This window comes from Bombus vosnesenskii, unplaced genomic scaffold, assembly GCF_011952255.1.
Source record: "Bombus vosnesenskii isolate JDL3184/JDL3185 unplaced genomic scaffold, Bvos_JDL3184-5_v1.1 scf7180000013431, whole genome shotgun sequence".
In the NCBI taxonomy this organism is placed as follows: domain Eukaryota; kingdom Metazoa; phylum Arthropoda; class Insecta; order Hymenoptera; family Apidae; genus Bombus; species Bombus vosnesenskii.
In genome coordinates, this window is record NW_022883046.1 from 452,793 (window position 1) to 478,446 (window position 25,654).

Below are 25,654 nucleotides of genomic sequence, written 5' to 3' on the forward strand. Positions count from 1 at the left end.
ATGCGGCTGTATTGGTGAAAAAGTGTCGAGATTATCTGATTGCGATCTGCATTACGTCTAATCCGAATGACTTGATAAAATATCTACTACAAATTGAAGTTCCGTTACGATACAAATAATCCTTAGATAAGATTTCGTTGCGTAACGGTATACGGATGATGATCTCGAAAAAGGAAGTTTTAAAAGTCGTTTTAACCCGTCACGAACTGGAACCGTAGAGATTATTCGAGAACGGATGTACAAACACAAGTCTCTGGGAACCTCGACCGTTCTTATCCCTATGAATTATGTATCCAAAAAGAACACTTTTGCCCGCCTCTTTTTACTCTGTAGTTCTCGAGATATCGGGTGAATTTGAACAGTTGAAAAATTCCTATACTTATCTACTCCAAACAAGTGTAGCGCTTGAGATTGGAAGTCGAAAGTAAAATTAAAAGTTTCTATCTGTAAAAGTTGTAGACACACGTGAATACACTCGAGATCGCTAATCCCGAAAGATCAATACGTGTCATTACGTCCACTCATTTGATAACGATCCATAATCGCTTATCGTAATGAACGACGACCGACCATCTAATAGATATCCAATTTTATTTGATCGCTAAAACAGGTACACTGTGATCGATTTCGACGCAGTCGAGCCTCAGTGAATGTCTGTTTTAGTGCGCGTACTGCGCTAGTTCGAGCGATTCGTGGGCGTACACGGTAATGATTAAACGAAGGTTTCAGACGAACAGTGTGTTCCACAGGGAAAGGAACGGGTGAACGCTCGAGGCATGGTCGGAATTAATCGCAACGAAATTGCCGGGTTAATTAACAGACAGAAGCCGCGTTCTTATGGCTACTCTTCGCAAACGATGCAGACGGATCCGCTTGGCAATGAAGAGATCAGCTGCTTTGAACCGGATCAGACAGGCGGAGGGGTTAGACGGGGCGATCAGGCACTTCTGTGGCTTACTACCTGTCGCGAACGTAGCCCCTTGCCTCCTTTGACACGCTCGGCTCCAGTTTTAGGTCGAGTGTCGTTCGAAACACTTACGTACTTACGTATAGTCAACCGAGTTGATCTCGGTATCATGATACATCGCGATTCGTTCGCTTTTCTTTCGAACATGTACCACGGCGAGAATTCGATTGGCGTCGGTCGTCAAGATTTAACGATGTAAAATAAGTCGTGTGTCTCGTTCGAAGATTGTTTCCCTTTTCACACAACTGCATCGGAAGATAAGATATCAGCAGCGTCGACTATGCTTCAACGCCCATGGTAAATAAATCTTCACCACGTTTTTCATGCACCGTGTTTCTCAAATATGCTTCGGCATATCAATTCGAGTTGCTCACGCGTTATCAAGCTGCGTGACAACGAGGAAAATGTTGCGTATGGTTGACAAAACGTATTTCGATAAAATATTCAATAAAAGGACCATTGCATAACAGCCACGTAAGGCATTGGTCAATCACGTGAGGTCAAGATCATCCTGTTAGCCCAAATCAGCTTCGACGCATTGAGCATCTGAACTTTCCTGCAAAAGTAAGTTGCCTTCATATTATTCAACTGTCCAGGACAAACGAGTCCGACTAATTGATTGAATTGCGTCTGCATCGAAAATTGAAACGTTCGTGTGGAAAGAATGGCGTTCGTTTCGAAAATCGATTTTGTACGTTAATCCGTTTTGAGCAGCGAAAAACGGAGAGGGCAATTACCGGCGTGCACTCGTACTCCATATCCGCGACTTTTACGAATTACTTCCTTTTATCGCAAACGCGCTTCATTCGCAACACGTGATACGTGTAATGATAGCGCAAGCACGTGTTATAATTAGTTGACGACGAAACCACCATTGGATTGGTTTCGTGGGCCTGCGACGCGGTTTGGAGAGAAGCCAAACTACTGCTCGATCATAGGATAATAGACCTTGTCCCTAGTATATACGAGCGAGCGATTCGACGTCGCTTTTAAGAGGGAGAAAATTCTTCAAGAGGTTTCGAAGGAGTAAGGCGGGATGACGAGGGTCCGAATTGGTGAGCAAAGGAGGGAAGTCTCCCTAAGTGGAGGGGATGCGGCCAATAGTCACATTATATGCAGCCTGTTGATTCATCGGACGCGGCAGTAACAACCGTGCTGTATACAGTATCACACGTTAGAGTCGAGGTGATTGAGCTTGGTCTATAATCTCGTTAAAGTTATCGTCATTTCTTGACTGAAGAAGTCTTCATCTAGATCGTGGACAGTGAAAGTAATCGAACGTACACTGTGGACTACGTGAAACAAGTAAGTCAATCGCATATTATCGCCACGTTTTATTCACATTTGGAGATATAGTAGTCGGTGTTTGTGGGAAGATTACTCATCTTTCGGAGTCTCAAAGAGCAATGTTGCGTGGCAAAGCACAGTTCCATATTAACATTCTCACAAGATGTTCCGATTAGGCTTTGCGTCCTGTTAAGCTTATTTTTCGTTCATTCGCGTCCGTGAACGATCGTCCTAGCTAAAATAATGTGAATCTTTTTCGAGAGGATAGAGAATAGTTGGTCTAAATTTAATCGGTTTACACGTGTACCGTGATATCCGTCTAATATAAATATTTATCTCTAAAGGAAACATTACCTACTGGTTGACGAACAACAAACATACGTGGAACGTCGAACACGTACAATGAAAATCCGCGATTGTAACGATCGTCGTAACCGTGATAGTTGTCGAGGCCGCTTCATTCATAATCCGCGAGACCCTTGCTCGAAAAGAGGCAGAAAAATCAATGATCCCATTGCTACTTCTATGTTATTTTTGATCTATAAAGCAATGCGCGCGATACTGCACGTTGATGGACGTCGATGCGCGAAAAAGAAATTCGGTCGGGAAGGAATTAAAGGTCAGGAGATATCGATGAACGAAGAGGAGACGGTGGCAGTCCATTGGCGCTTCCAACGATAAGAACACACTCGTTCGCGTCTTTTGTCGGAACAACGCGGTGGACACCACGGGACGGTGAACCGATAAATAACCTCCCATTACTCGTGCTCCTACATCAATACGATATGGACGGATACGAGCGGATACGCGACAAAACGTGCGACTAAACCTCCGCTATCGTCCCTCTATTTGTTACGCCCAATCCTCGTGTTCAAGTTCGAGATTTTATAAAATTTTCCAGCCTCGCGAAACCGCTCGCGGATATGATTTCGAGTACGCTCTGCCATGCGACCGTAAATAAATCATCTCATGACGAAAAATATACGTGCATTTGCTACAAATTCGTTTCTTATATGAATGCAAATGTGACCCCTTTTTTCCCATTTTTTTACAAGTAACGCTAAGGTGATAACGTTGACACAATTAAAAACGACAATGTAAAAGCATCCGGCTAAACTACCAGTAAACGCAGCTGTATGACACAAAATTCATGGGATCACGTGGGTCATGGCCAAGCATATCATAAAAATCTGTAATATATTGAAACCTGGCAAGATAAAAAAAGATACTTGAAGTTAATTGCAACGCTCGGGAACGATTTATTATTGCGATTGTCTCGTAACATTTTATTTCACAAAAGACGCATGCATTCGGATAATAAAATTATCTGGAGAAAACGCAGTATCAGCGAAGCTGTCAATTGCATGTTTTCACGCCGAATCGCTGTGTATGTATCGTGGTACGAGTTACAACTTTTAGGATCACGTTTCAGAATCTCGTCGACTATTCAAACGTTGTCGTGACATATATATTTTCCACCTCTTCGTTTTCGAAAAAGCCGATGTTTTTATTTTACTATCGTCAATATCTGAATAATCATTTGCATAGATCAAGTATGTAAACACGTGAACGGGAATACGCGACACTTCAAACAAAATCTCCGATGCGTTTTCTTCGCGATTAGCGCGATCGATCATTCGTTCCGTATTTTTTTCTGAGTTACATAAATTCATTAAACCTGGATTACATCATACTGTTTAATATCAGAACAGCCAAAGGCGGATTATATGTTACGTTTGTTACGATGAAATCATCGTGTGGACAAGTTGGAGCGCCCAACAAATTAATAAAGTAAAGTAGGTCAAAGATGAGCCAAAAGGGAATAAAAAACGAACGACACGTGGTGACGTAAAACAAGAGGTCTACCCAAATCGTTCCACGAAACTCTGCAATTTATACGACACGATATTATTGGCGAGTTGCTTCTTTCATTTTCTTAAGAAAAAAAAGGAGGAGCACGAACTAAATCGTTTTCGAGCGTTATTCACCGATAAACTTTGCCATTCGGATCGTCGGAAAAGGCAAATTACGGTAGGGTAATGCATCTTATGACCTTCTTCCATACTATAATTTAGGTACCATAACCCAAACCTAACCAAAACCCGAGAGCTAAACGTTCGAGCAACCGTTTACATTACTCTTACTGGCTTTACGATCCAGACAATCACGTTCTCTCGCAATTTACAAAGTGGCAAAGTCATCGTTGCTATGGCCCAAATGAGAAACATGTCACGTAGGACGTAGATGGCAAACGTATATACGTGATGTATGTATGGTTAGACAACAAGACGAAAGAGAGCGTGGAAAAAGTGGCTCGGTGACTGCCTGATTAGATAGGTTTTATCTTGTTTCAGGCTTCGCGACGTAGAAAAACACATAACAGCCGGAAGAGTGACCGGGTGTAGGTCTAATCGGCGAACACATTGACCGCGGCCGTCGGAGGCACACATGCTGAGAAGTCAAGAAACGACTTTCCGCGTACACAAGCTTCCGTCATCATGAGGCCTTGGACTAGCAAATCTCTTGGCCTTGGTCTTTTCGGCGTCCTGCTGATCGTTTCTGGCACGGTCCTCTATTCCTCCTCGTCAGCAATTTTTCATTACATTCTGCAAAAGGTGGGTATCAATGGATCATTGCTCGTCGAACCGAGCATTTTAATTTACATACACGTTTCGCATCTAATTTGCATAATCGTACAGACAGTGACGCAATTTCGTTCGTTTTTCGCGATAAAGTATATCGATCTGAATCGTTTAAACAAATGAAGTGCGTCTTGGTGCTTTTATGATTACCACACGCTACAACAACGTGACTATACGTTTCTCCGTCGTTATTGCCGAGATAGTTTGGAATACTATTTATTTTCATCAGAGACTAACGTAAAATATAGTCGGAACGCTTTATTCTTCCTGCGCGAGAATTGGTCGGATAGCCTCGCGATTCTGGGTTATCTCGCGATTCGTTTAACTGACGCGATTTTATTTCTATATCGTTTATATGCCTGATTGTCGGCACAGAGGCTCTCTGTTTGTCGAAAGCTTTCGTCATAGACAATCTGCACAAAACGGAACGAACAAAGTTGTCTAGTAGCCGAGATTTTCTCGACGACCGCGGTCGGGATGAAACAGGCTAGTCGATAGTCTCCCTTGTGTCTCGTCGTTGTTCCCAACACGATTGGAAAAGTGGTTGATTGTTCACTGAATTGACATATCTCTTTAGAGTTACACTAGACGTATAATTTTTCGTTGCGAAGGAACGTGCATAGTGTACGATTCGGTTGCAGACCTATTTACGATCATATTACACTTTTGTGGGACGCATGCTTCGTTTACGAGCAAATGACTGATTTCATAGCGATTTAACCGATTTCATAGCTGAGTGGATGTAATGAGCTTTGATACTATACGTAATGATACTGCTACGATAAAAGTTAATTCTGTTACCAGGAAATGCCACTGACGCCAAGTTCCAAAGCGTTCGAAGTATGGAACGACACGAGTAGCTTGCCGCCCATGTATTTCAAAATTCGGTTTTTCAATTGGACCAATCCAGAGGAATTGAAGATACCTGGAAAGAAGCCGAACCTCGAAGAAGTTGGTCCTTACGTATTTCGGTATGATTCGTCGAATACATAAAGCTTTCGATTTAACGATCTTCGCGGAGGCATCGAGGAAACGACAAATTTCGAGTTAACGCAGCATTTGCACTGATAATAACGAAAACCTCGATGCAGTAATAACAGGAACATGACGTCGTCAACGGGACACGGTATTCTCTTTTCAGCATCAATTAAATATCAGGCTTGTTTCGTGCTGTCACGGAAATCGAAGAATCGTTAAAAAAAAAAAAAAAAAACGACGGTGTGATCAAAGCGGAAACTGTTGCGTAACATTGAATTGCCACTCAATACAAACTGATACTAAACACAGTACTTATAATCACGAAAATTACAAGTCCATCTAGATGTATCGATGACGCAAATTGGCTGAATTTGCGTTCATATCGAATAGAAATCCCACGTCGATACGTCGAACGCGAGAAGGAGGCTCGAAGTCACCTTCCACGAGGGCACTCTTAATCGGCGACCTAATCAAGATAAAAAACGGGCATACTATTTAACCTCGCGGTATTGACATCTTAATGAACGGTGAAAACTCGACCGGTCGACGGGTCACCAAGCTAGCGTAGGAAGATCTAAATGTTACACAAAACAATTGCACGTTTAATTGCTTTCTCTCGATGGTACGTGAACGAACGCGAACCAGGGCGTGACGATACGTGGTTCGTGCAACCTTTGGCAATCGGGTTTTCATTAATTCGGAAATTTTCATCGAATAAAAATGAATAGCAAATGAAATGAGTGGGAGTATGCGTTAAAGTGCCAGATTTGGGCCTGTGGAATGCAAGCGCAAGTATAACTCAGTCAAAACTATATTTAGAAACATGCAACAAGATGTGGAAGCGATTTGATTCTGGCGCAGATTGGCATTTTAGTTGGTCGATCGCGAGACGGAAGTAATTGGCCGATTTGATTCCAACGAAGTCATCGAAAAGGTCGACGCGTGAGCTTCTCCTTGCTTGTCGTTGATTTCGCCCTAATCTCGAGACGATTACATAACAAAGATTGCGCTGCTAGCAATAAGCGAAGATTAGACCCGCTGCAAGGTGCATCCGCGAGTTCATACACTTAGCGGGCAGCAATTGTCGCGTCAAATCTAATCAACGAAATGTGCAAGCATATGTAGGCTAAAGCACCAAATCACGGCTCTCTAATCACGAACGTATCGCTTAATTGAAGATCGCTTGGCAGCCACCACGACTTGGAGCAACACGCGCGTAACTATTGCCATTTACCCGCCTGATTTCCGTGCACCGGATAATGCTAGGGCAACACGTTATTATTTATCCTGCTTTGTTATTATTTATTTCCGCTTCGAACGATAAGCAAATAGCGTTATGGAAACGTGTAACGCGTTCAAACGATTCCAAATTGAGCGCTCTCGGAAGAACGAACACTTTTTATTGAAACTTGCTCGACAATTTGCAACTAACTGTCGTGATGTAACTCGATTATAAAAAGCAGCAGAGAAAATTATACCCATCACAGATAAGAAGTAATAGGCGCGTGATTCGTTACGATTTCACGTGCGTATTGCTTCCTTTGCGAAAATAATTCCCGTTCCCGTGATTCATACTGGAACATCGAAATTTCAGAGAGATCAGGCAAAAAGCAAACGTGGTGTTTCACCCTGAGAACCACACTGTCAGCTACTTCAACCGACGATGGTGGTACTTCGTACCGGAGCTTACCAATGGTTCCTTGACCGACCGCATCACACAACTGAACACCGTCGCGATCGTGAGTAAACCTTTTTGGTAAAAAACTACGTTAGATACCGTAAACATCCATCGTTCATGCTTCTCTTTCAGTCAGCGAAACACAAAGTACGATACTGGGATGGAGCGCTGCAAGCCACCCTGTCGCTGATGTTGTCGTCGTTGGACGTGCATACTACGAAGACAGTGGATCAGCTGCTATTCAAAGGTTACGACGACACGCTCATTGAGCTTGGAAAAATGGCAGCCGGAATGGGAGAGGATGTTCCACCCTTTGACAAGTTCGGATGGTTCTACATGGTACGTTGGAGAGTAAATAATTGGAGGAAAACCAACCATCTCAAAGTAGAAATTATAGCTAAAATTGTTTATTTAATCGTGTCGAGGACGCGCAGAAGGTCGAAGATGCGATTTGCGCTGTTGTAGCAACGGCATTGCAGCCGACGATAAATTATTCGCAGCGCGACTTAAATTGGTACTGAATAGAACAGGTCACGTGTAGGTCGCTAAATGACGAATGAAAAGCAATGGGAGGCGTATTATGTATTAATTTGTTACGTCACGCATGCAACATTTACGGCGAACTAATCCCACCTACGCGCCAAAGCGACTTTTCTTCCTCCCTTTTTCCCTGCGTCATAAATCCTGAAGAGTGCACGCCACTCGATAAAGGCCGTTCAGCAATAAAATCGTCGCGACGAATTTTCGTTTGTATGGCTACTTGATCATAGAAAACAATTTAGAATTATCTATCGTTCCGTTATCAAACGCCACCTGTGTTTCGATTAACGACGACAGATTTCGATCTTTCAAGATATCGGTACGAATATCTAATAATATCCATCACGTCACGCTTTCAGAGAAACGGCTCCACGATGTTCGATGGCCACTTCAATATGGACACGGGGGCCCAAAACATCAACGACTTTGGGATCCTGAGGAAATGGAACTACAAAGACACTACTAGATTCTTTAAAAGCCCGTGCAACGTGGTGGAAGGAAGCGCTGGAGAATTCTGGTCACCGTATCGACAGAAAGATGAGATTGTCATGTTCAGCGGTGACCTATGCAGGTCAGTTGCGGCGCCCGTCAAAGAAAAGAATCGCGTGGCGCGCGCTCCTGCTCGCTAATTACTCTCGTCTGTTCGCGGCAAATTAAGCGTCGCTGAACCTTAGACAATTTTCATTCACAAGTTCCCTCGTTAACCTTCGAGACACGTAAATTGGATCATCCGGTAATGCCGTTTACGCGACAGCTTCTTCGTAGGTGGAGTCAATAGGTTCGCCGTTGTTCGCTTCCGAGCAAACGTGACGATAGTCGCATCCCTTACGACTCCGAATCGGATCACGATCGATTCCTTTTCCGTTCTTCGCAGGCCGTTGACGTTCGAGTACTCGCAGACAACCGATCACATGGGTCTGGAGAGCTACCGATACGATCTCAGCGAGAAGACGTTGGGAAACAATACGAGACGACGCTATCCTCACGACCAGGCCAAATATTTCGAGCAAACTACCACGACCGAGGACTTTTTCGAGGCCGAACACTCGGCAGAGGCCACAAATGCCCCGGAAGAAGACCCAGACGTAGTAAACATAGGAAACTGTTTTTGCAACGGAAAATGCACTCCCGCTGGTCTACTGAACGTAAGCGCCTGTCGTTATGGCGCTCCTGTGTTTGCCAGCTTACCTCATTTCAACAGGGCCGATCCTAGTCTCAAAGAACAAGTCACCGGACTTAATCCCGATGAGGAACATGACTTCTTCATCACGCTCGAGCCGGTAAATACGTTCAACGAGCTCAACCATCTTCGAGTTTTTAGAATTTCCCCACTACCGTACTATTTCCTACTTTATTTCCTTGCATGTTCCCATCGACTAAATTCTGTTCACGTACTCGACCTCGGAGAGAGCATTGCAACATCTGCAACGACCTCGATACGAGTTCCTTACATGCGATGCCACGCGACACGTCGATATCGGACATTCTTCGTCATTATCGTCGTTTATCGTCCACGACGTAGCAATCATCGTTATTGTTATTAGATCACCTATTTACAATCGATTGCTCTTTATCATTAGATCGGAACTGTCGCGGCAATCGCGTATCGAAAGATTCGAAATAATGAAATAACACGTCTCCAATCTGCGCGAATCAATTGCAAATAATCAAATGGATTTTTTCAGAAAACCGGCATTCCTTTGAAAGTATCTGCTAAGTTGCAGATCAACGTGCTGCTAGAACCGTTATATTCTGTGTCGTAAGTACGTTTCCAATAATTAAACAATCAGAGCGAATATTCGATTCTCATGCCGCTAACGTTTAGGCCGAAGAACGAGCGAAATAAACAACCAAAATAGATCTAACAAGACGACAGACGTTCATGATAGACTTCTATTTAGGCTTTTCAGATCCGTACCGACCATTTATTTCCCAGTGATGTGGTTCGCGTTGGAAGTCGAGGCCACTGAAAAGTTCGTCGACGAGCTAAAAAAGCTCCTATCTCTGCCAAATATATTCATATACGCTGGCGCGATTATGGTGCTCGTGGGATCCCTTATAGTCTTCACGATCACGATATTATACCTCTTGAACAAGCAACGCGCAAACTCGGTGGCTGGCGACAAGGTAACCTACTATTAAACATCGAATTCAAATCGTTCGCGACTTTTAAAGCAGTAAGAATCGTGATGATGTTTACAGAATTCCAAACTAGAGACAGCATCGGCCTCAGCGGACAAATCAGAACTGATTTATTTGGATAAGAGCAACGGTGGTGACGACGTACACGTCAGAAACGATCGTAAATTATACTTTAATTCGATCGAATGCTTCAACACGGATCTACAGCCGAAGCTTCAGGACCAAATATAAAGGAGAGGAAAGAAAACGTTTAACAATGGATCTAGTCGATCGACTAGGATTAAATGTGTTCGACGGGTGGCGTCGATGCGACTAACGATCGGAGGATTCTCCTGCTACGACAAAGTGTCAAAGTATTCACGGTAACGCCGTGTCAATCGCGCGAATTTACGTTTCAACTGCATTCAAACATTTAGGATTTTAGACAAAATGGATCGAGTTCCTATGGAATGGTTTATGCGTTATAGGAAATAGAGATCTTCTATGGCGTAGTATGAGTTACGTTTCGAGTCCACGAGTCTTTGAAATATTTTCGTACATATCACTCTCAGCTAAGAAACCTTCTGATTTTCTATTATTTAGACCAAAAGGTTGCACGTTTGTACCTCAGTTTAATGGTTAAAAAAAGGACAGCTAGATCAATCCAACGATACATTCCATACCTTTATGTTATTCAACAAACATCAAACGTAAGACTGATAAAAGCGGAGAGGTCATGAACGATGTTTTAATTAACCTTTATTAATGGAACTCGAATGAAATAACAATAGATACGATTCGGTCTTCGTAACACGAATGGTTCGATATGTCGACGGAACCAAGCAATTACCGAATTACAAGCATCGTTCATGCTTATGAATATAAGTAAACGAATAGGGACGGCGAGTCACGTTAATAGGGTAATAGGTGCCAACTTTTGCGGCCGTCGTTTAAAGGTGCTCTCAGACAATCGATAATATCGTCGATATTTCAGGATTTTCAACGAAAGAGGTGTTCGTAAATTAACAATATTGTACTGACAATATATTTCATCCTTTTAGTTGAGAACCGTGAAATATTGACAATATATATATATAGGTATATTAGTGTAGTCTGAGGTCAACCTAACATACGTTGATTAGCGTACGATAAATAATAATTTTATCGCCAATACCGATGTTCCTGTTGTTCCGAATGCTATTCTTGTGCCAAACTCGTGGAGAAAGGCGTTAAGTTTTCTATTTGTTTATTACTTGTTTTTAAGATTGCCACGGGCGCCAATGATTTATGCCGAACAAGTATGATACATTTTACGAAGCATAAATTAACGCGTTTCGATCAAGTGCAATTATCGTCTAGTTGTAATTCTATCCTGTAATTATGACACACACGACAAAGCTCCTGGCCGTTTCAGATTTTGTATTGTATTTTAATAAAAACTCGATACTTTTACTACTATATGTAATTATCTGAACGTTGCGTTCATTTTCGCAAAGATCATGTAGAAAACCTTTTGTTCTTTTTGGAAGGAAACAAGAGCATCTGCGACACACGTCGTGCTAACTTCTTTATCATCGATGAGTAATCAAGCGCGCAGACTCATCGTTCGTTGATAACAGCGAACAACACGCTCATGTCCTCTTCTAAATGTATAAAGGCAATAACTGAATTTTTTATTCCCTTCTATGTATGTATTGAAACTGCCATGTTTGCCTGCGATTAGATAAAAGATAACGCGATAGCTACGAGCCGTGTTCGCGCACGTTTATTATTCATCGTGATAAATTTGAAAAGATCCATTGCTTACTACAGAAAAGTCATTATGTTGGTAGCGAGAAATATTTCTCGAGCTGCTCCAAAGACCGAGAGGCTGGCAATTCTCTTTCACCAGCCTTGCTTTCCAGCTGTTGGTAAAAGGTGCATCGTTCCATATCGATTTCGACCATTATATAACGTTCTTCGTTGACAACAGCGATATGTAACATCTGGCCTTTCAGTAGCTCGATCATGCGATCAATGTCGATTTCGAACCGTCGTCAAGGAGTTTTCGAAATCCCATCGAACCAGGCTTATCGAGTGGATGGTTCAGCAGCGTACGAGAGCCAGCGAGGATAGGAACGCAACACGGTAGGCGATTCATAGATACACGATACACGCGATAGAAGGGACGACATTGCGTTTCACGACGCGCAGCGTAGTATCGCGCAGCGTAGTATCGCGCAGCCAGAGAATAATCATACGATTCGATAAAATGACAAAATAAATGATTCAGCGCGCGCCAATGAAACACAAACGTGCAAATTAAAAGTGAATAACCACATGATCGTTAATCCCGAATAGCAAACCACGTGAGTCACGTAAGACGCAACGACTACGGATTAATCGAATGAAAATAAAGTGCCACTGCCATTAAGAAATTAATTACATCGGGCAGTTCTTGCGACACTGTTTTCCTCGCGTTTGCGGTAGCGGCTGAAAATCAATAGCCGACGAAGCATCGTTCACCCGTCTATGCATCCAAACGCTTCTTTCGCTGGAATCTTCGCTCGCGAGACGACTCTACTTCGATCCACAATTAGGGGCGCTCCTGTGCTCGAGTCGCGAACTCCTGCGCCGTCTCTGTCTGTCTTTGATTTCCTTGTTATGGCATAGCGGTGGAATGTTCCTCCTTGGAGGAAAGAACCGACGAATACATATGCAGACACCGGAACGGCTAATTGTCACGTCTGCCGGTCCGTTTCAATTCCGTGGAGGACTTTAAAGAGGATATTTATGAGTATTCGAGACAGACGGATAAAGAGAGAGACGAATGGCTTAGCGAGGGATGGGAGAGAGAAGAGAGAACCGAGGGGAACCTTCGATTCGCGCTACAAAGCAGAGTATTCCACATTGTCTCGGGGAAACTCCCATTTTTCTATTGTATCTGAAGCATCGGCCCTGAGTATAGGGTGCGCGTGAGTGTTGGCGCATCCACACACGTACACACGCGCGCCCATGAACGAGCAGCGTCGACCTGGAAAATTTGGAATGCGCCGATGCATTTCCATTTCCTCGCTCGCGCGATCCGCATCTCCCCGCTCGTGGAACGAGTCAAGGACAAGTCTGGGAGTTATGGCCGATTCGTAGACGTCACCACGAGCCTGTTCATACCTAGTGTTTGCGAGGCTCGTGATAGCGTCTCCTGTCCTGGAAAAATATCGTTCGAAAAGCTTCCCGCATATTACGACACATGGGAACTTATAAAATTAAACATTCATGATCTCTTTACCGGGTCATGGTTTCGTCCTTCTCCCTCTTTCTCCCCTCCTTCTTGCTTTCCTTGATGACACTGTAGATTTTACGGGATAACGCGTATCATTCCTCTGGCAAATGGGGAGAAGCAACAAGGGAGAAGAAATTTCCCAAGAGTTTTAGTCGGTTATTTCGTCCAGCCACGCTCGCAGTTCCACTCCTTTCGTGCCGCGAAACTTTCGGAAGTGTCAAACAGATCGCCATTACCACGATTAAATAAATGTCGCGTCCTTCTCGCAAAAATCGCGTGACGGTCGCACAAGGAATTAACCTCTTAACGAGATTGACCTCTTCACCACGGATAATTACGCTCTTTTTCTCGATATTTTCATGTTTCCTTTCTTTTTCTTGCTTCCGTTCTTCTTTCTTTAACCGTTAAGCGACTATCCCTTACAAAAATTGGCAGACAGGGAACTGATCGATCATGGTATTTCGACAAATTGGCATCGGTGTCGCCTGAGGTGTTCGTCGTGTCGTGAAAAATCTATCTATTCAAAACTTCATGGAATATTTATACGCGACTATTGCCGTATTTTCGGACGATTGATCTTTCACGACGCATGATCGGTGTATCGAAAATGCTCACGGAACATGCGATCGAACCCATCGAACGTTCGGTCTTTCAACTCGCGTTCATCACCCAACTAGCAAGATAAGAGTCGGTTATTTTCCGTGGATAGCGTCACAACTCGACTGGCGTGTAAATTTGTTAACGCGGCTGTCTCTACGGTAATGAAGAATCGCCAACCGTATCAATGACTCGTCGTTTCGTAAATTTCCTCCAAGCTGCGCAAGGATTGTGGCGAAATCGAGGCGAAACGTTCTGCGAAATTGACGCTAGTACGGTTACCCTGGAATCGCGAACCCTCGACAGATGTTTCGAGCCTCCGACCCTCGACCGATCTGAGAAACGACCCCTGTCGTCGGGTTTATGCTTCGTTTAGGGCTCGTGTGCCGAACACATGTCGCGTGGAGTAACAAATTTTTCGTCAAGCTACAATTTCTGAACGGCTGCGTTTTAAAATGCTAATGACAGGCTTGGATCCTTTCGTGCACCGGCGATTAACAATACGCGAGATTGAGCAATCGCTTTAGAAACAAATGTGTCCAATTTACATACTACGTGCGAATGAAACAAATAAAAAACAGTTGGCATCGCAGTTTCTCTTCACTGAAATCGCGTTCGGAATACGACGAAAACACTCGATATCCCGAAGCAAACTTTTGCGATAAGAACCTAAGCGATACCGTTTCACCAACGAGATGCGCGCGTCTTTGCAACCGCTTCGCTTTGACCCGGTGCATCGAAGTTTCGAGGTGAACGTGATCGTCCAAGCCGAAAAACGAACCTTCCGACAGGACGAACAATTAATCGGGGATTATCGATTATTCGAATCTGGAACGCGGCAAGAGTAGCATTATTCCAGAGTAGATGTATCGCGTCGCGGTCAAATAAAATTTCGCTTCCGCGTTACAAGCCGAAGCCTGCGCTGCGATTCGCAAAAATATACATCGTTTGTACAGATGCTTCGGTTACCTAACGTGGTGAAACCGACGGCTATCGATCCGGTTATCAATTATATGCTTTATTCGAACAATTTTCTGATAACGTGCCACCTGGTTCCGTAAGCTTTACCTTATCTCTCGATGAATGTCTGCCCTCCTTTTTGCTCCGTTTTTCTTCTGCGTTGGTACCTTGCGCTACGAACAGTCGAAAACAAGAGCAGAATTAATGGGACCGTTTGAATTTTACCTCGAAAACTATTGTCGTTAACGAACAGGTTGTAAAGCTAACAGCGTCACGAATCTCCCATTTTTAACGACGTGAAGACCTACACACTGAAAAAAAACGAGCTCACAATATATCGCTAAACTCATGCATCTACGCTAAACACTATTATCGGATGTTATATTTGCAACTATAAACGATTAACGAAATTCATTATCTACGATACGATGCGACGTCGACGAACCGAAACGAAAGCCGTGAAAATTTTCTCAGGCACGGAAATCCGAAAATTTAATTTATTGGAGATCCGTATCTCATACCGGAAAGGAGCAACAAACGCGCGATGCGCTAAACAACGACCGCGTTGCGAATCCTTTCTTTCTGTGAAGCGGCTTCTAATTCGATCCACGCTCCTGTCCCTTTTCACGCATCGAAAAGGAGAAAGAACGAGGAGTGCAACCCTTTCCCCTTGTACCTGATGCCCCTTGCCACGGTCTGTTATTCACCCCACGTTTCACCGACTGTCTGGGACCGTGAGATGCCGGACACGTGTGTGTGCTATGGGGTCCTGTCCTGTACATCGCGAAATATGGCCAGGAGAGCCGGCGCGAAGCGGAACGGAGCGGAGTGGAGCGTAGTGACGCGGTGCGGCGCGACGGCAGCTCCGTGCACGCGGCTCCGTATTGTGTACGGTTGGATTTCGAGAATCGATCGACGCAACGGGACGACAGTCAGTCGTTTCGAGGCTGCCGAGTTGACCGGGTGTCGTTGAGCAACCAGAGCCACGCCGGTTCTGCCCTCTCCCTCTTTCTTTTCCGAAGTAGCCCGCCTGTTCGTCGTTCGAGCGCACGCTGTTCGCGCGTCTATCATCTCGCTTCTCTTTTTCTCAAAACGTGTACAGTGTTCACCGTGAGGGACCATGAAGAGTATCACGACAACGGCGACCAGTCTCCTGTTCCTGGCATTGATCCGTAAGTCCTACACCTTTCTCTCTGGCTTGACGATAAGTCGCGATTAATCGCGCGCGAAATTGTTCTCGAAGCTCCTACGATGTCGTAGCTGTCATAAACCGTAACCTCGATCGCGATCAAACTCGTCACGAGAATCGAAGAAAAATATATTGGAGTTCGAGGGTTTTCCAAGTGTGTCGCAAATTGGTGCAATTAATCCAGCACTTGGTTCATTCGGCGGTTCACAGTAAGCTGATCGTAACTCGAAACAATGACGCAGAGAAATTAAAGGGCATGTACTTCCGTTTGTTTCGCGGATTGGGATTGTCGGATGAGAGTAGAAATTCGTCTTTGCTCGCTATCGATTTTATCCGAAAGCAACCCTTTAAATCCCGACGATTCTTAGTGTCTCAAAAGGAGAACCAGAGCCGATCAATTATTGGCAACGGTCGCGTGAGAATAGCAGCCGATTTCGCACGGTCGGTGAACAACGAGATTGATCAATTGATTCTTAAAGCTCAGCGTTTATATCTCACTCTATCGTGGCATACAGGCCGGAGGAGAAACGCGATTAATTTCGAAATGCAAACATATACGCTGGGCGTAACCCGGTTTTCTCTCTCTTGCTTCTCTCTCCCCCCTCTCTCTCTCTATTTCTCTCCGATACTCGTAAACCTTCTTCTTCAGCTACTTTCCTCATGCTTTTGATCTTCGTTCGTTTCTGCTTCGCTTTCCTCCGATGTGTTGGCATTTTCCAGCGCATTTTAACCGTGCACCGGAGTTCTTTGTATCACGGAGCACTCTTAAAAATAGATTACCGTTGCTCCGCTGAATATGCGAACCAACGTGCCGCGCAAAAATAGTACGTAAATAAGCTGTTTTTAGAGCTCTTTTTGCCCATCGTTGTGCACGCGCTGTCAGAAAATAGCCGTTTCGAGTCGATTGATTCCTTCTCGTGAATTCGAGATCTTGAGGCTCACAAGATGAAACGCTGTAAGCATTTGCTTTCCTTGAAATTATGGCGCGCGTTGTACGTTAACCAGTTATCGTTCTTGTAGTAACAATCGGTATCGTTTGCGGCTTAGTCGAGGAAAAAGGAAGAAAGGAAATTATCGGAGAAAGATTTCTGTGATCGTTTCGACCATATCTCTGGCCGACGACCGCAGCTCTTGAACGCACGAAAGAACAGGCGTTCTTGTTTGCAAAATGTGACGTGCCACGCGTCAAATTTTCGTAGCTCGTAACTCGGCGATTTCATTAAATGCATCGGTATAATTCTCGAGTATATTAAGAAATTGAAATGACGTTGGAACACATTCACGCGAACACAAAGGGGCGCGTCTACGGAATTCCCAGGATAATTAAACATAGGGGCGTAGAAGCGACCGAAAGAGACACGCAAACAATTAGCGGAGAAAAATTAATCTTCGCATGACTGTGCCCCATTAGCAACGTATTAATAGTCCTAATTAGGCTAATCGACTCGGCCGACAATCAATACGCGAGATTTTCTATTTAACAACGATAAACAAGGAGCACCCGTTAGCGGACTAATTAACGAGCGACTGTCATTTATAAACATGCTACAGAGCGCGTCGGCTTGACCGCGTATCGTTTGCCGTAAATATTATTAGAGACCTCTATGGGAGAAATACAGAGGAAGAAGCCGCGTGACATAGTGCGTTCCTTGCGGAAAACATGGGGTTAGGTTCTTGAAAATTGAATGTCACCATGTCAAACGATCTTTTCTCTCTCTATCACGACAACATCGTATTCCATCGTATCTGTTTCCATCTTAGAGCAGAAATTTGCAAAAACTAGGTACACACTGGGAGAAAGTTGTCTACGCGAACTGGACGATAGCCAGGTAACGTACTAGAAATAACGAATAGAACGACGAAAGACACAGGCAATGAAAGATGGTGCAACGTAAATGAAGAGGAAAAAATCGATCAGATCGATTCGAGTTTCTTCGTAGCCTTTTATTTCCAAGCTGTTAATTGTAATGGGAATCGCAAACAGCGACATCGTGTCGCGATACGTCGGAACCCGAATTCGTTTACGTAAGGCGTATAACGTGTTTACCGAGGTAGCTGGAGGCGTTTGGTAAGTGCATTCTTATCTACGTACAAGTCGAGGAAGGTGACTCATATCGTCTATTTCTCGATGGTATTATCAGTCTTGAGAGCCGTGTTCTAATTTCGGCACAATAAATAAAATAAGGTGTAAAATTGTTTGATGATGAAACTGTCATCGCGTGATTAGAACCAGTAACGAGATATCAAGCGATTAGATCCGCCGTGTCGTTTCGAACATAGGTTTAGTCATTTTCGGATAAATGCCGATAGGTAGATAAGAACGTGAAAAAAATATGTAATATAACGTCGTCCTTTGTAGATACGGAGATTACAACGAAATCTTGATCACATCGAGAACAGTTTCGCAATGGAACGTGAACAAAATGATTTGGAACGTTTCGTACGAACGAGTTCTCTTGATTTCTTGCGAACCTTGTACCGTGTCGATCGTAATTCTTGAACGAATATCAAACGTAGACACTTAGGTATATGAAAAGAAACGAGCGTATACGCAAGATATTTGCTCACGAAAAGATACCGTGCTTAATCTCGTTATGTTACGCGATCGCCAGACGTGTTCGACCTGAGTTTGATCGTGCAATGAATTTTCAACCGACCTTTCGATCCTCGTTGGTACACGACGTATGGATTATTCGGCAAAGATTTTATTGTGCGAAAAAAGAACGTCGTTCGGGCATAGAAGGAAATCTCTCGAATCTGTCGCAGTCGAACGAAAGCCATGGTTCAATCGGTGAAAAATATTGGACGAAGATTTCGTATATGGCATTGGCGAGTGGATATTTCGCGCAAACGATTTACCTTTTGATGCTTATATTCTCGTATCGCTCGAACAGCTCGTATGACGTACGTGCGTATCGATTACATGGACAAAGATTATTCGATGGAGAATCCTGGAAACTCGGCCAAGTTTCGGAATACGGCTGATACAACGTTGAACCGACTTGTTGTTATCGGCTTATAGAAGCGTACGCGCAGGAGGAATCGAATTAAACATCGCGCGTCTTATCAAGAAACAGAAATTCTCGATTGCGTCACGAATTCGTGATAGAATCGGGCTTGAAATGGACAGGGCGTGACATTTCTAATTTTCCCTGTCCGATCGCGTATCACGCGATACCAACAATCTTGTATGGTATCGCATCGTAGAAAATAGATCACGGTATAATCTATCGCGTTATTATCGTATCAAGACTACTTTGTCATCGGCAGGGTAACAGACGTCTCTTTAAAGCTTGGTTCGGGTTTTACGACGCGTCAATGTCGGCGTAACTTCCTACGAAGATTTTTCATCGGATCGACATTATGACTGCTTGGAAAATTCTACAGATTAGTTTGAAAGTTTAACCCTGCATCGATGACGTTTCATCGCACGTCTATCGAATAATCCGCGCGTCACGTTTAGGCACAGTCGATATTTAAAGTAGCTTATATGTTTACCTATACTATCTACAGTATGCGACCCTACATGGCAAACACATCCGTGATATGAGCGGTATCCCCTATAACCATACGGAAACGAGGGAAACGTGTGGAGACTAGCTATGGTAAACGATCGAGGCCTTGATTTTCGCTGAAATCCGATCAGCGCTTAACGTGGAAATTGGAATTTCCGACAGTTTAACTGCGAATGAAAGTCGGATTCCAGCTAGCTCGATTACGATTCACCTATAAGTCACAGAGTCGTTCGACCGGCTCAGCGGACTAAATTCGATACCAGCCTGTATCGCGGTAAATTCCGCCGGAAATCCGTGCGCCTGCAAAACTCCACTCTAAGCTTGTGGAAAGTAGCCGAGGGCTGTGCCAACTATCCGGTCCGAGTCTACCGCGTAAAAACAGCTTTCACTTAAGGGGACCAAGCAAGAACGACTGGTACATCTATGCCTCTCGCTAAACGAAACGAAAACTTTCCCGAGTCTTAGGCGAAAGAAGAGCGTAATCGTTCGTGTCTCTTGAAACTGAAAAATATATTCGCAAATCGCGATAACGGTTGGTCGATAACTCATCCGCGATAAAAGCCCCGTCCTTTATTTGCTAAGGATTAATATACACAAGGTGAGATATACCACTTTAAACGTGTTGAAACTTATGAGAGGTTTATGTAACCGTAATTCAAAGTACAGAACGATCGAATCAGAAAGATATGAATTCCCTTTATTTAAGGAGGAAGATACGATGATCGGAAACGAATGCGTCAGGTTGAAGCATTATCAGGAACCATCGTACTTCTAGAAGACAAACGATCGATTGTTCAGCCAATTAGTGCGTCGTTGGTGTAACTCGTGCTCATTCGAGGTCAATCTCGCTTCGAACTCCAGGCGTGTGCTAACTGCCGGTTCAAAGAACGGCCGGCCATTCTAGAGGGAAAAGAATGGGCCGGTGTTGCGTTCTTCTTGGTAAAGCTGTTCGACCACCGATTCCCAGACATATCCTTCTCTGTACGGAATCGGTGAGTCGGAAACTAAATGTGAATTTAGCCGGAAGTCGGAAACGTCGCGGCGAGAATACGTTCCAGAGCGATTCCGTGCAAACAGACTCGTGGATGCAGAAGACGAGATAGGCGAATTTAAACTGTATATGTATTACTCGTTACGATTGTCCTTCTTCTTTCTACGTATATTCGCATAATTGCGCGACCGTGGGCTCTCTGCATTATTTATAACTTGAATAAAAGACCGATCGATCGGATATTCTTCTTTTCTCCGCTGGTTATTTCTTACACACGAATGCCACACTGTTACGGTGATACTTTTCACGCGCAAAGCGCAACGCACGAATATAGATCTAACTCGATCTCTGAAAATAGAGCTACGAAGAAATTCTCGGCAAAGTCGATAAATTTTTCTTAAAATAAATATTACGCTTACCTTTCTTTCCCTATATGCGTTTCGCAATATCATCGAATAACCTGGCCATTTTCAGTAACTCCGATCTCTACTCCCCGTTTCATACGTGTTAAAAAGAGCACGGTTCTCCCTTGCGGCTGGGTAGTCGATCGACCAACGCGTACAACCATCCCTGCACAGATCTGCTGAACCGGAAACGGGTCAGTTGGAACTGTTGTATCGGGAGTTCGTCGTGTATCGATTTGTTCGAGCAAAATTTGCCAAGTATCCCCGTATTTTCACGAACGATGCTTCTTTCGAATCTTTGTTGCTTCCTTTGCACGATGTTTCTAGGAAAGCGAAACGAACAAACAATTATGGAAAAGGAGTGAAAGAAAAGACCGGTGACAGGAAAGATCGGACAGGAAAATTCAACGATGCTGCGTGCTTCTTCTTTTTGTTTTTGCTGGTAGTTGCGCAAACGATTTTCTACAATAGCGGAGAAGGTAACGACGGTAACGAATGAATAAGATTATCGATCTCTCGGGACACAATGTGCAAAGTAGGGCGAAATTCTCCGTCATCCAGCCCCTCCCCCGAAAACTCTCCGGATCTTCCTACCCTCTGCTGGTTCACGAGGAATTCGCAGTCCGCTCAATTATGAAACGACCCCACCGAATATTGGGTCAAAGGTCGAGAGGCCTGGAGAATATTAATGCGGAAGGTCGAGACCCGTTCACCTCTTTAACTAGACGCGACGTTTGCTTGTTTCAGAGGCTGCCATGTCCGCCAGCAACGTCTCTGTAGACGTAGCCACTTTCTTTCCAGACATCGAGGGTAATCTCACCAAGATCGTCTGGGAGCATGCCGTCAACAGCAAGGAGAAACTCGACAACGCACTTGTATCAGGTACGTCGATCGCGTAATTGAAGTGGTCTGCTTGGAAATCTCTTCGAGATCTCGTTGGCGAAATAGTTGAGACCACGTTAATGATCGAAATAGAATTTGTTCGATCCCTTTTGCGTCGACGAGCTTTGCGAAAATATTCCAGATTCGCGATATCGAAACACGGCACTCCAAACTATCACAGTCCGTCGTCTTTAATGCCACGCGAATATCGCGCCGGACGATACTTGCATCGCGCGTGGTTAACAAGAAACCGAGAAACTTAAACCGCGTTTAACGTTCAGGTTTGAATTTCCAATGTTCCTCCGATAATAATCATTTTCTTTAAACGAGGTGCCCCGTGAGAAATTAATCGCATCGCATGTATACGACGAGTCAGATTTCAAAGAACGCGGTAATAATAAGAGCTTGATGAGAAATTCATTTCCCAGAAGATTCGCGATCGCCTGTTACGCCTTATTAGTTAACGAATCTTTTCGAAATATGGCATCGACACATTTTCCATATCGTGATATCGTACGGTGGACACGCTTGTAACCCCATCAGCCACGTGAGATATGTTTGCACCGGTCAAATCGCGCGAGCTTAATACCAATTATCGGGATTAAACGCTTCGGGCGGTTTCAACATACGAGGTCGAAGGTCGTTTAACCAAACGATATTTCAAACACGCTCCGGCGTGATACCGGATGTTTTAAAATTCGTATTAATTAATATTCAGGAAGATGGTATCACCTTCGTGGTCACGTCGGCGAAAGATTTTCGAGAAACAAACCAGTCACCCTCGTTGAATCTCAATGAGACTCGGACGTCAGCAACGACGTTCGAATGGTCGTAGAGTAGAGGAAGGTCAGTCTCCGGATACGTACGACCTTGATCCTCCCATTCCGTAATTGATCGCGTCGTCCGCGACAAAAGCGGAACGAACGAAAGCCGAACCTGTTCCTCTTTGTCGTTTTACATCGTTCGGCGATTTCTCCGCGATGCTTCGCTAGGTGCGTCGCTGTCGTCGCAATCATGTCTCGATCAATGAAACGATATCCAGGAAAAGTATGAAGGAACCCGTGACATATACGATCGCGACCGGGCCTGCGGAAATATGTGTCAAGGTGGCTGCGTGCATCTCCTTCTAGAATCAACCGGAAGTCGGTCGCGCGTTTCTACGAACGAAACACTCGTACGTGATCGAATAGGCGAATGGGAGGAAGGTGCGAAGATCCCAAGTGCTTTTTCAGAGCCTCCACGAGCGCGAAGAATCTAAAAAGCCGTACTTAGCACTGGCGTAGGAATTTGAAATCTGTTGGTTCGCAGCCTCTTTAGGCATCGATCGATATTCGTTGCACGTGTCTGCGAGTACTGAAACCAGCCGATTTTTCATCTCTTTCTCACTACCGCGGTATCTCCCTCTCACCCTCCTTCTCTTTCTCGTTTCGCGGCGCAATTGCTGTTCGCGCTTCTCAGATGTACCACTGCTGCCTCCCTCCTTGCTCCCTCTTTGCCCTTCCTCGTTCTCTTTCTCTTTTTCACTCGTACCGATGTACACATGTACTTTTATAAACTTGACTCTCCTGTTTAAAGCCAACGTCAAGATGCTGGAGGCCGACGTTACGTTGGGCACACTGAACGGTACGAGCGATAATAGCACACAACTGATACCGATAATGGCACATCCGCCAGCGACTAAGAGCAACTTGTCGTTAGACGATTTCCTCAACACCGTGATCAAGAAGAACGTTACCAAGGGCATCAAGCTGGACTTCAAGAGCATCGGTGCCTTCAACGCGAGCATGCCTATCTTGGAGAAAGTCCGCAATAACGTACGTATCCCGTTTGCGTATTTATAGATCGACTCGTGCATCTTTACAAAGTCCTTCGTGCTTCGTTTCACCGATCGCTTCTGTCAAACGATACATTCCAGAACTGGAGGGTTATTTTTGCCTCGATTACCGATGGCCACGCGTTCCTCACGATCGAGAATCCTAAGCGTCTAGCCTTCCTTTACCAATATCTGCTCTGTTTTCGTCTTAATCGCTCAGCTTTTCTTTGTTTTCAGACTAAATTCCCCGTATTTCTTAACGCGGATATACTCCCTGGACCAGTGAACGCAAGCACCACACCGGTCACCGCAAAAGCCTTCGTAAGTCAAGCCATGGCGTTTCCAGAGTACACGCTGTCGGTCGGCTGGACCACCAGGTAAGAACGATAGTCACCGTCTACGAATATAAAAGTTCGTAATATTTCGAAACTTCATCGATTCGTGTTTCAGGTACGGCGTCAATGACAACGTCACCGAAGGTCAATACACGGAGCAACAAATCCAAGATATGATCAACATCTTGAAAGAACAGAAGGTTACTCAGCCGATAACTTATCCTGTAAGAGCTGGTCTAGCCGCGAACAGTATGAAAATGATCAAGTCGCTGATGGAGAATAGCTCCTTCGCGAGCAACGTAACCCTAACCGTTTGGTCGAGCGAGGGTGACAAGGTCGATGCGGAGACGTTGTCAACGCTAATACGAGATATCGGTGTGAAAAAGGTGTACGTCGACGTACCGCAAGACTTGATGAATAAGCTTGATTTGTCAGGAGCATCGAGCGTTATGGTCGCTTCGGTCACGCTCGCGGTTAGTCTTCTGACTGGTCTTCTATCGTCGATATTGTGAGCAGTTTGAATAATTCTCGTCGCGTTTCGCATGCACTCGAGGGGATTCAGTGATGGAAGAGTCTCGCGTCTTCTTCCATCGCCATGGAATTCTCTTTGACGAAGGAAAGAAGCGCGAGACTGACGGAACGAAATCGAATTGCGATCGAAGATCATCAGAATTTAAATCAAAAAGCAGTTTCGATATGTAACGGTCGAATGTTCTCGTTAGAGTCTCGGTCGTGAACTTGTACTTTTTAGCGCGTAAGCTTATTCGCAAACGTTTTTTCTAAGTATTTTAAGGGAGCTTTCTTAGGAATACGATATTCCTGTTGGCCGTGACGAAATACCCTCGCTTTACAATACTTGGACATCGTGCTCTTTTCTTTATTCGTTTTTCAAAGATGGCTATTTCTTTTTGTCATATTGGCACGTTTTTGTAGATTTCTATGATAGAATGCGACGTATTTCGATTCTTCAAGTAAACCTGTAAGATAGAGTAAGATATAACATACCAGAAAGACGTTTCGATAGTTGGATTTTACGCTCGACTTTGTTAGTATGTAACTTAAATGAAATTGATCTAGTAAAAGATTTAACGAAGATCTTTCGGATTCATCCTGTTGATTTCGATGCGAACGAAGTGCCGTGATAAGTAACAAGTTCTAACACCTGGCGCACTTATCACAGCATATTTGCACCATTTACACCTTGGAGACACGCTTTTTTTTCTAAAATACCGCGTCAAATGCGCGAAACTTACTCGTAGTGTGTTATATCGTACCTCTTTAGTGTTCACCGACGTATCTCCTGTACCTGCCTTTAACATATCTCAGACATAGGTGCAGATCAAGGATGCAGAACAAAATATAAAACAAATACGGTATTAGAGTTTACGTAAGCTGTAACGTGTACATCTGTATACCAAAGGATTGTGAATGCGTAATACGGTGTCGGTGCACCGCGTTTGATAACGAAACAATAAAATCATCTGCAAAATTTA

General features: G+C 44.2%; 2 protein-coding genes across 3 annotated transcripts; both read left to right on the top strand.

The window, feature by feature from the left end:
* The first annotated feature begins 1,880 nt into the window (after positions 1–1,880).
* LOC117238070 (protein peste-like) lies at positions 1,881–11,668 on the top strand. The gene is made up of 10 exons (XM_033502643.1): positions 1,881–2,272; positions 4,609–4,869; positions 5,701–5,867; positions 7,469–7,613; positions 7,685–7,891; positions 8,452–8,663; positions 8,967–9,372; positions 9,778–9,851; positions 9,994–10,219; positions 10,295–11,668. The coding sequence occupies exons 2-10, from the start codon at positions 4,753–4,755 to the stop codon at positions 10,463–10,465; spliced, it is 1,725 nt and encodes a 574-aa protein (XP_033358534.1). The 5' UTR covers positions 1,881–2,272; positions 4,609–4,752; the 3' UTR covers positions 10,466–11,668.
* Positions 11,669–12,188: 520 nt separating this feature from the next.
* Positions 12,189–25,654, top strand: LOC117238017 (protein FAM151B). 2 transcript variants are annotated; one of them, XM_033502524.1, is made up of 5 exons: positions 12,189–12,340; positions 21,879–22,013; positions 23,589–23,827; positions 24,064–24,203; positions 24,277–25,654. In XM_033502524.1, the coding sequence occupies exons 2-5, from the start codon at positions 21,887–21,889 to the stop codon at positions 24,671–24,673; spliced, it is 903 nt and encodes a 300-aa protein (XP_033358415.1). In that variant the 5' UTR covers positions 12,189–12,340; positions 21,879–21,886; the 3' UTR covers positions 24,674–25,654. The 2 variants fall into 2 exon arrangements, with proteins under 2 accessions (XP_033358415.1, XP_033358414.1); XM_033502523.1 differs by lacking the exon at positions 12,189–12,340 and adding an exon at positions 15,837–16,204.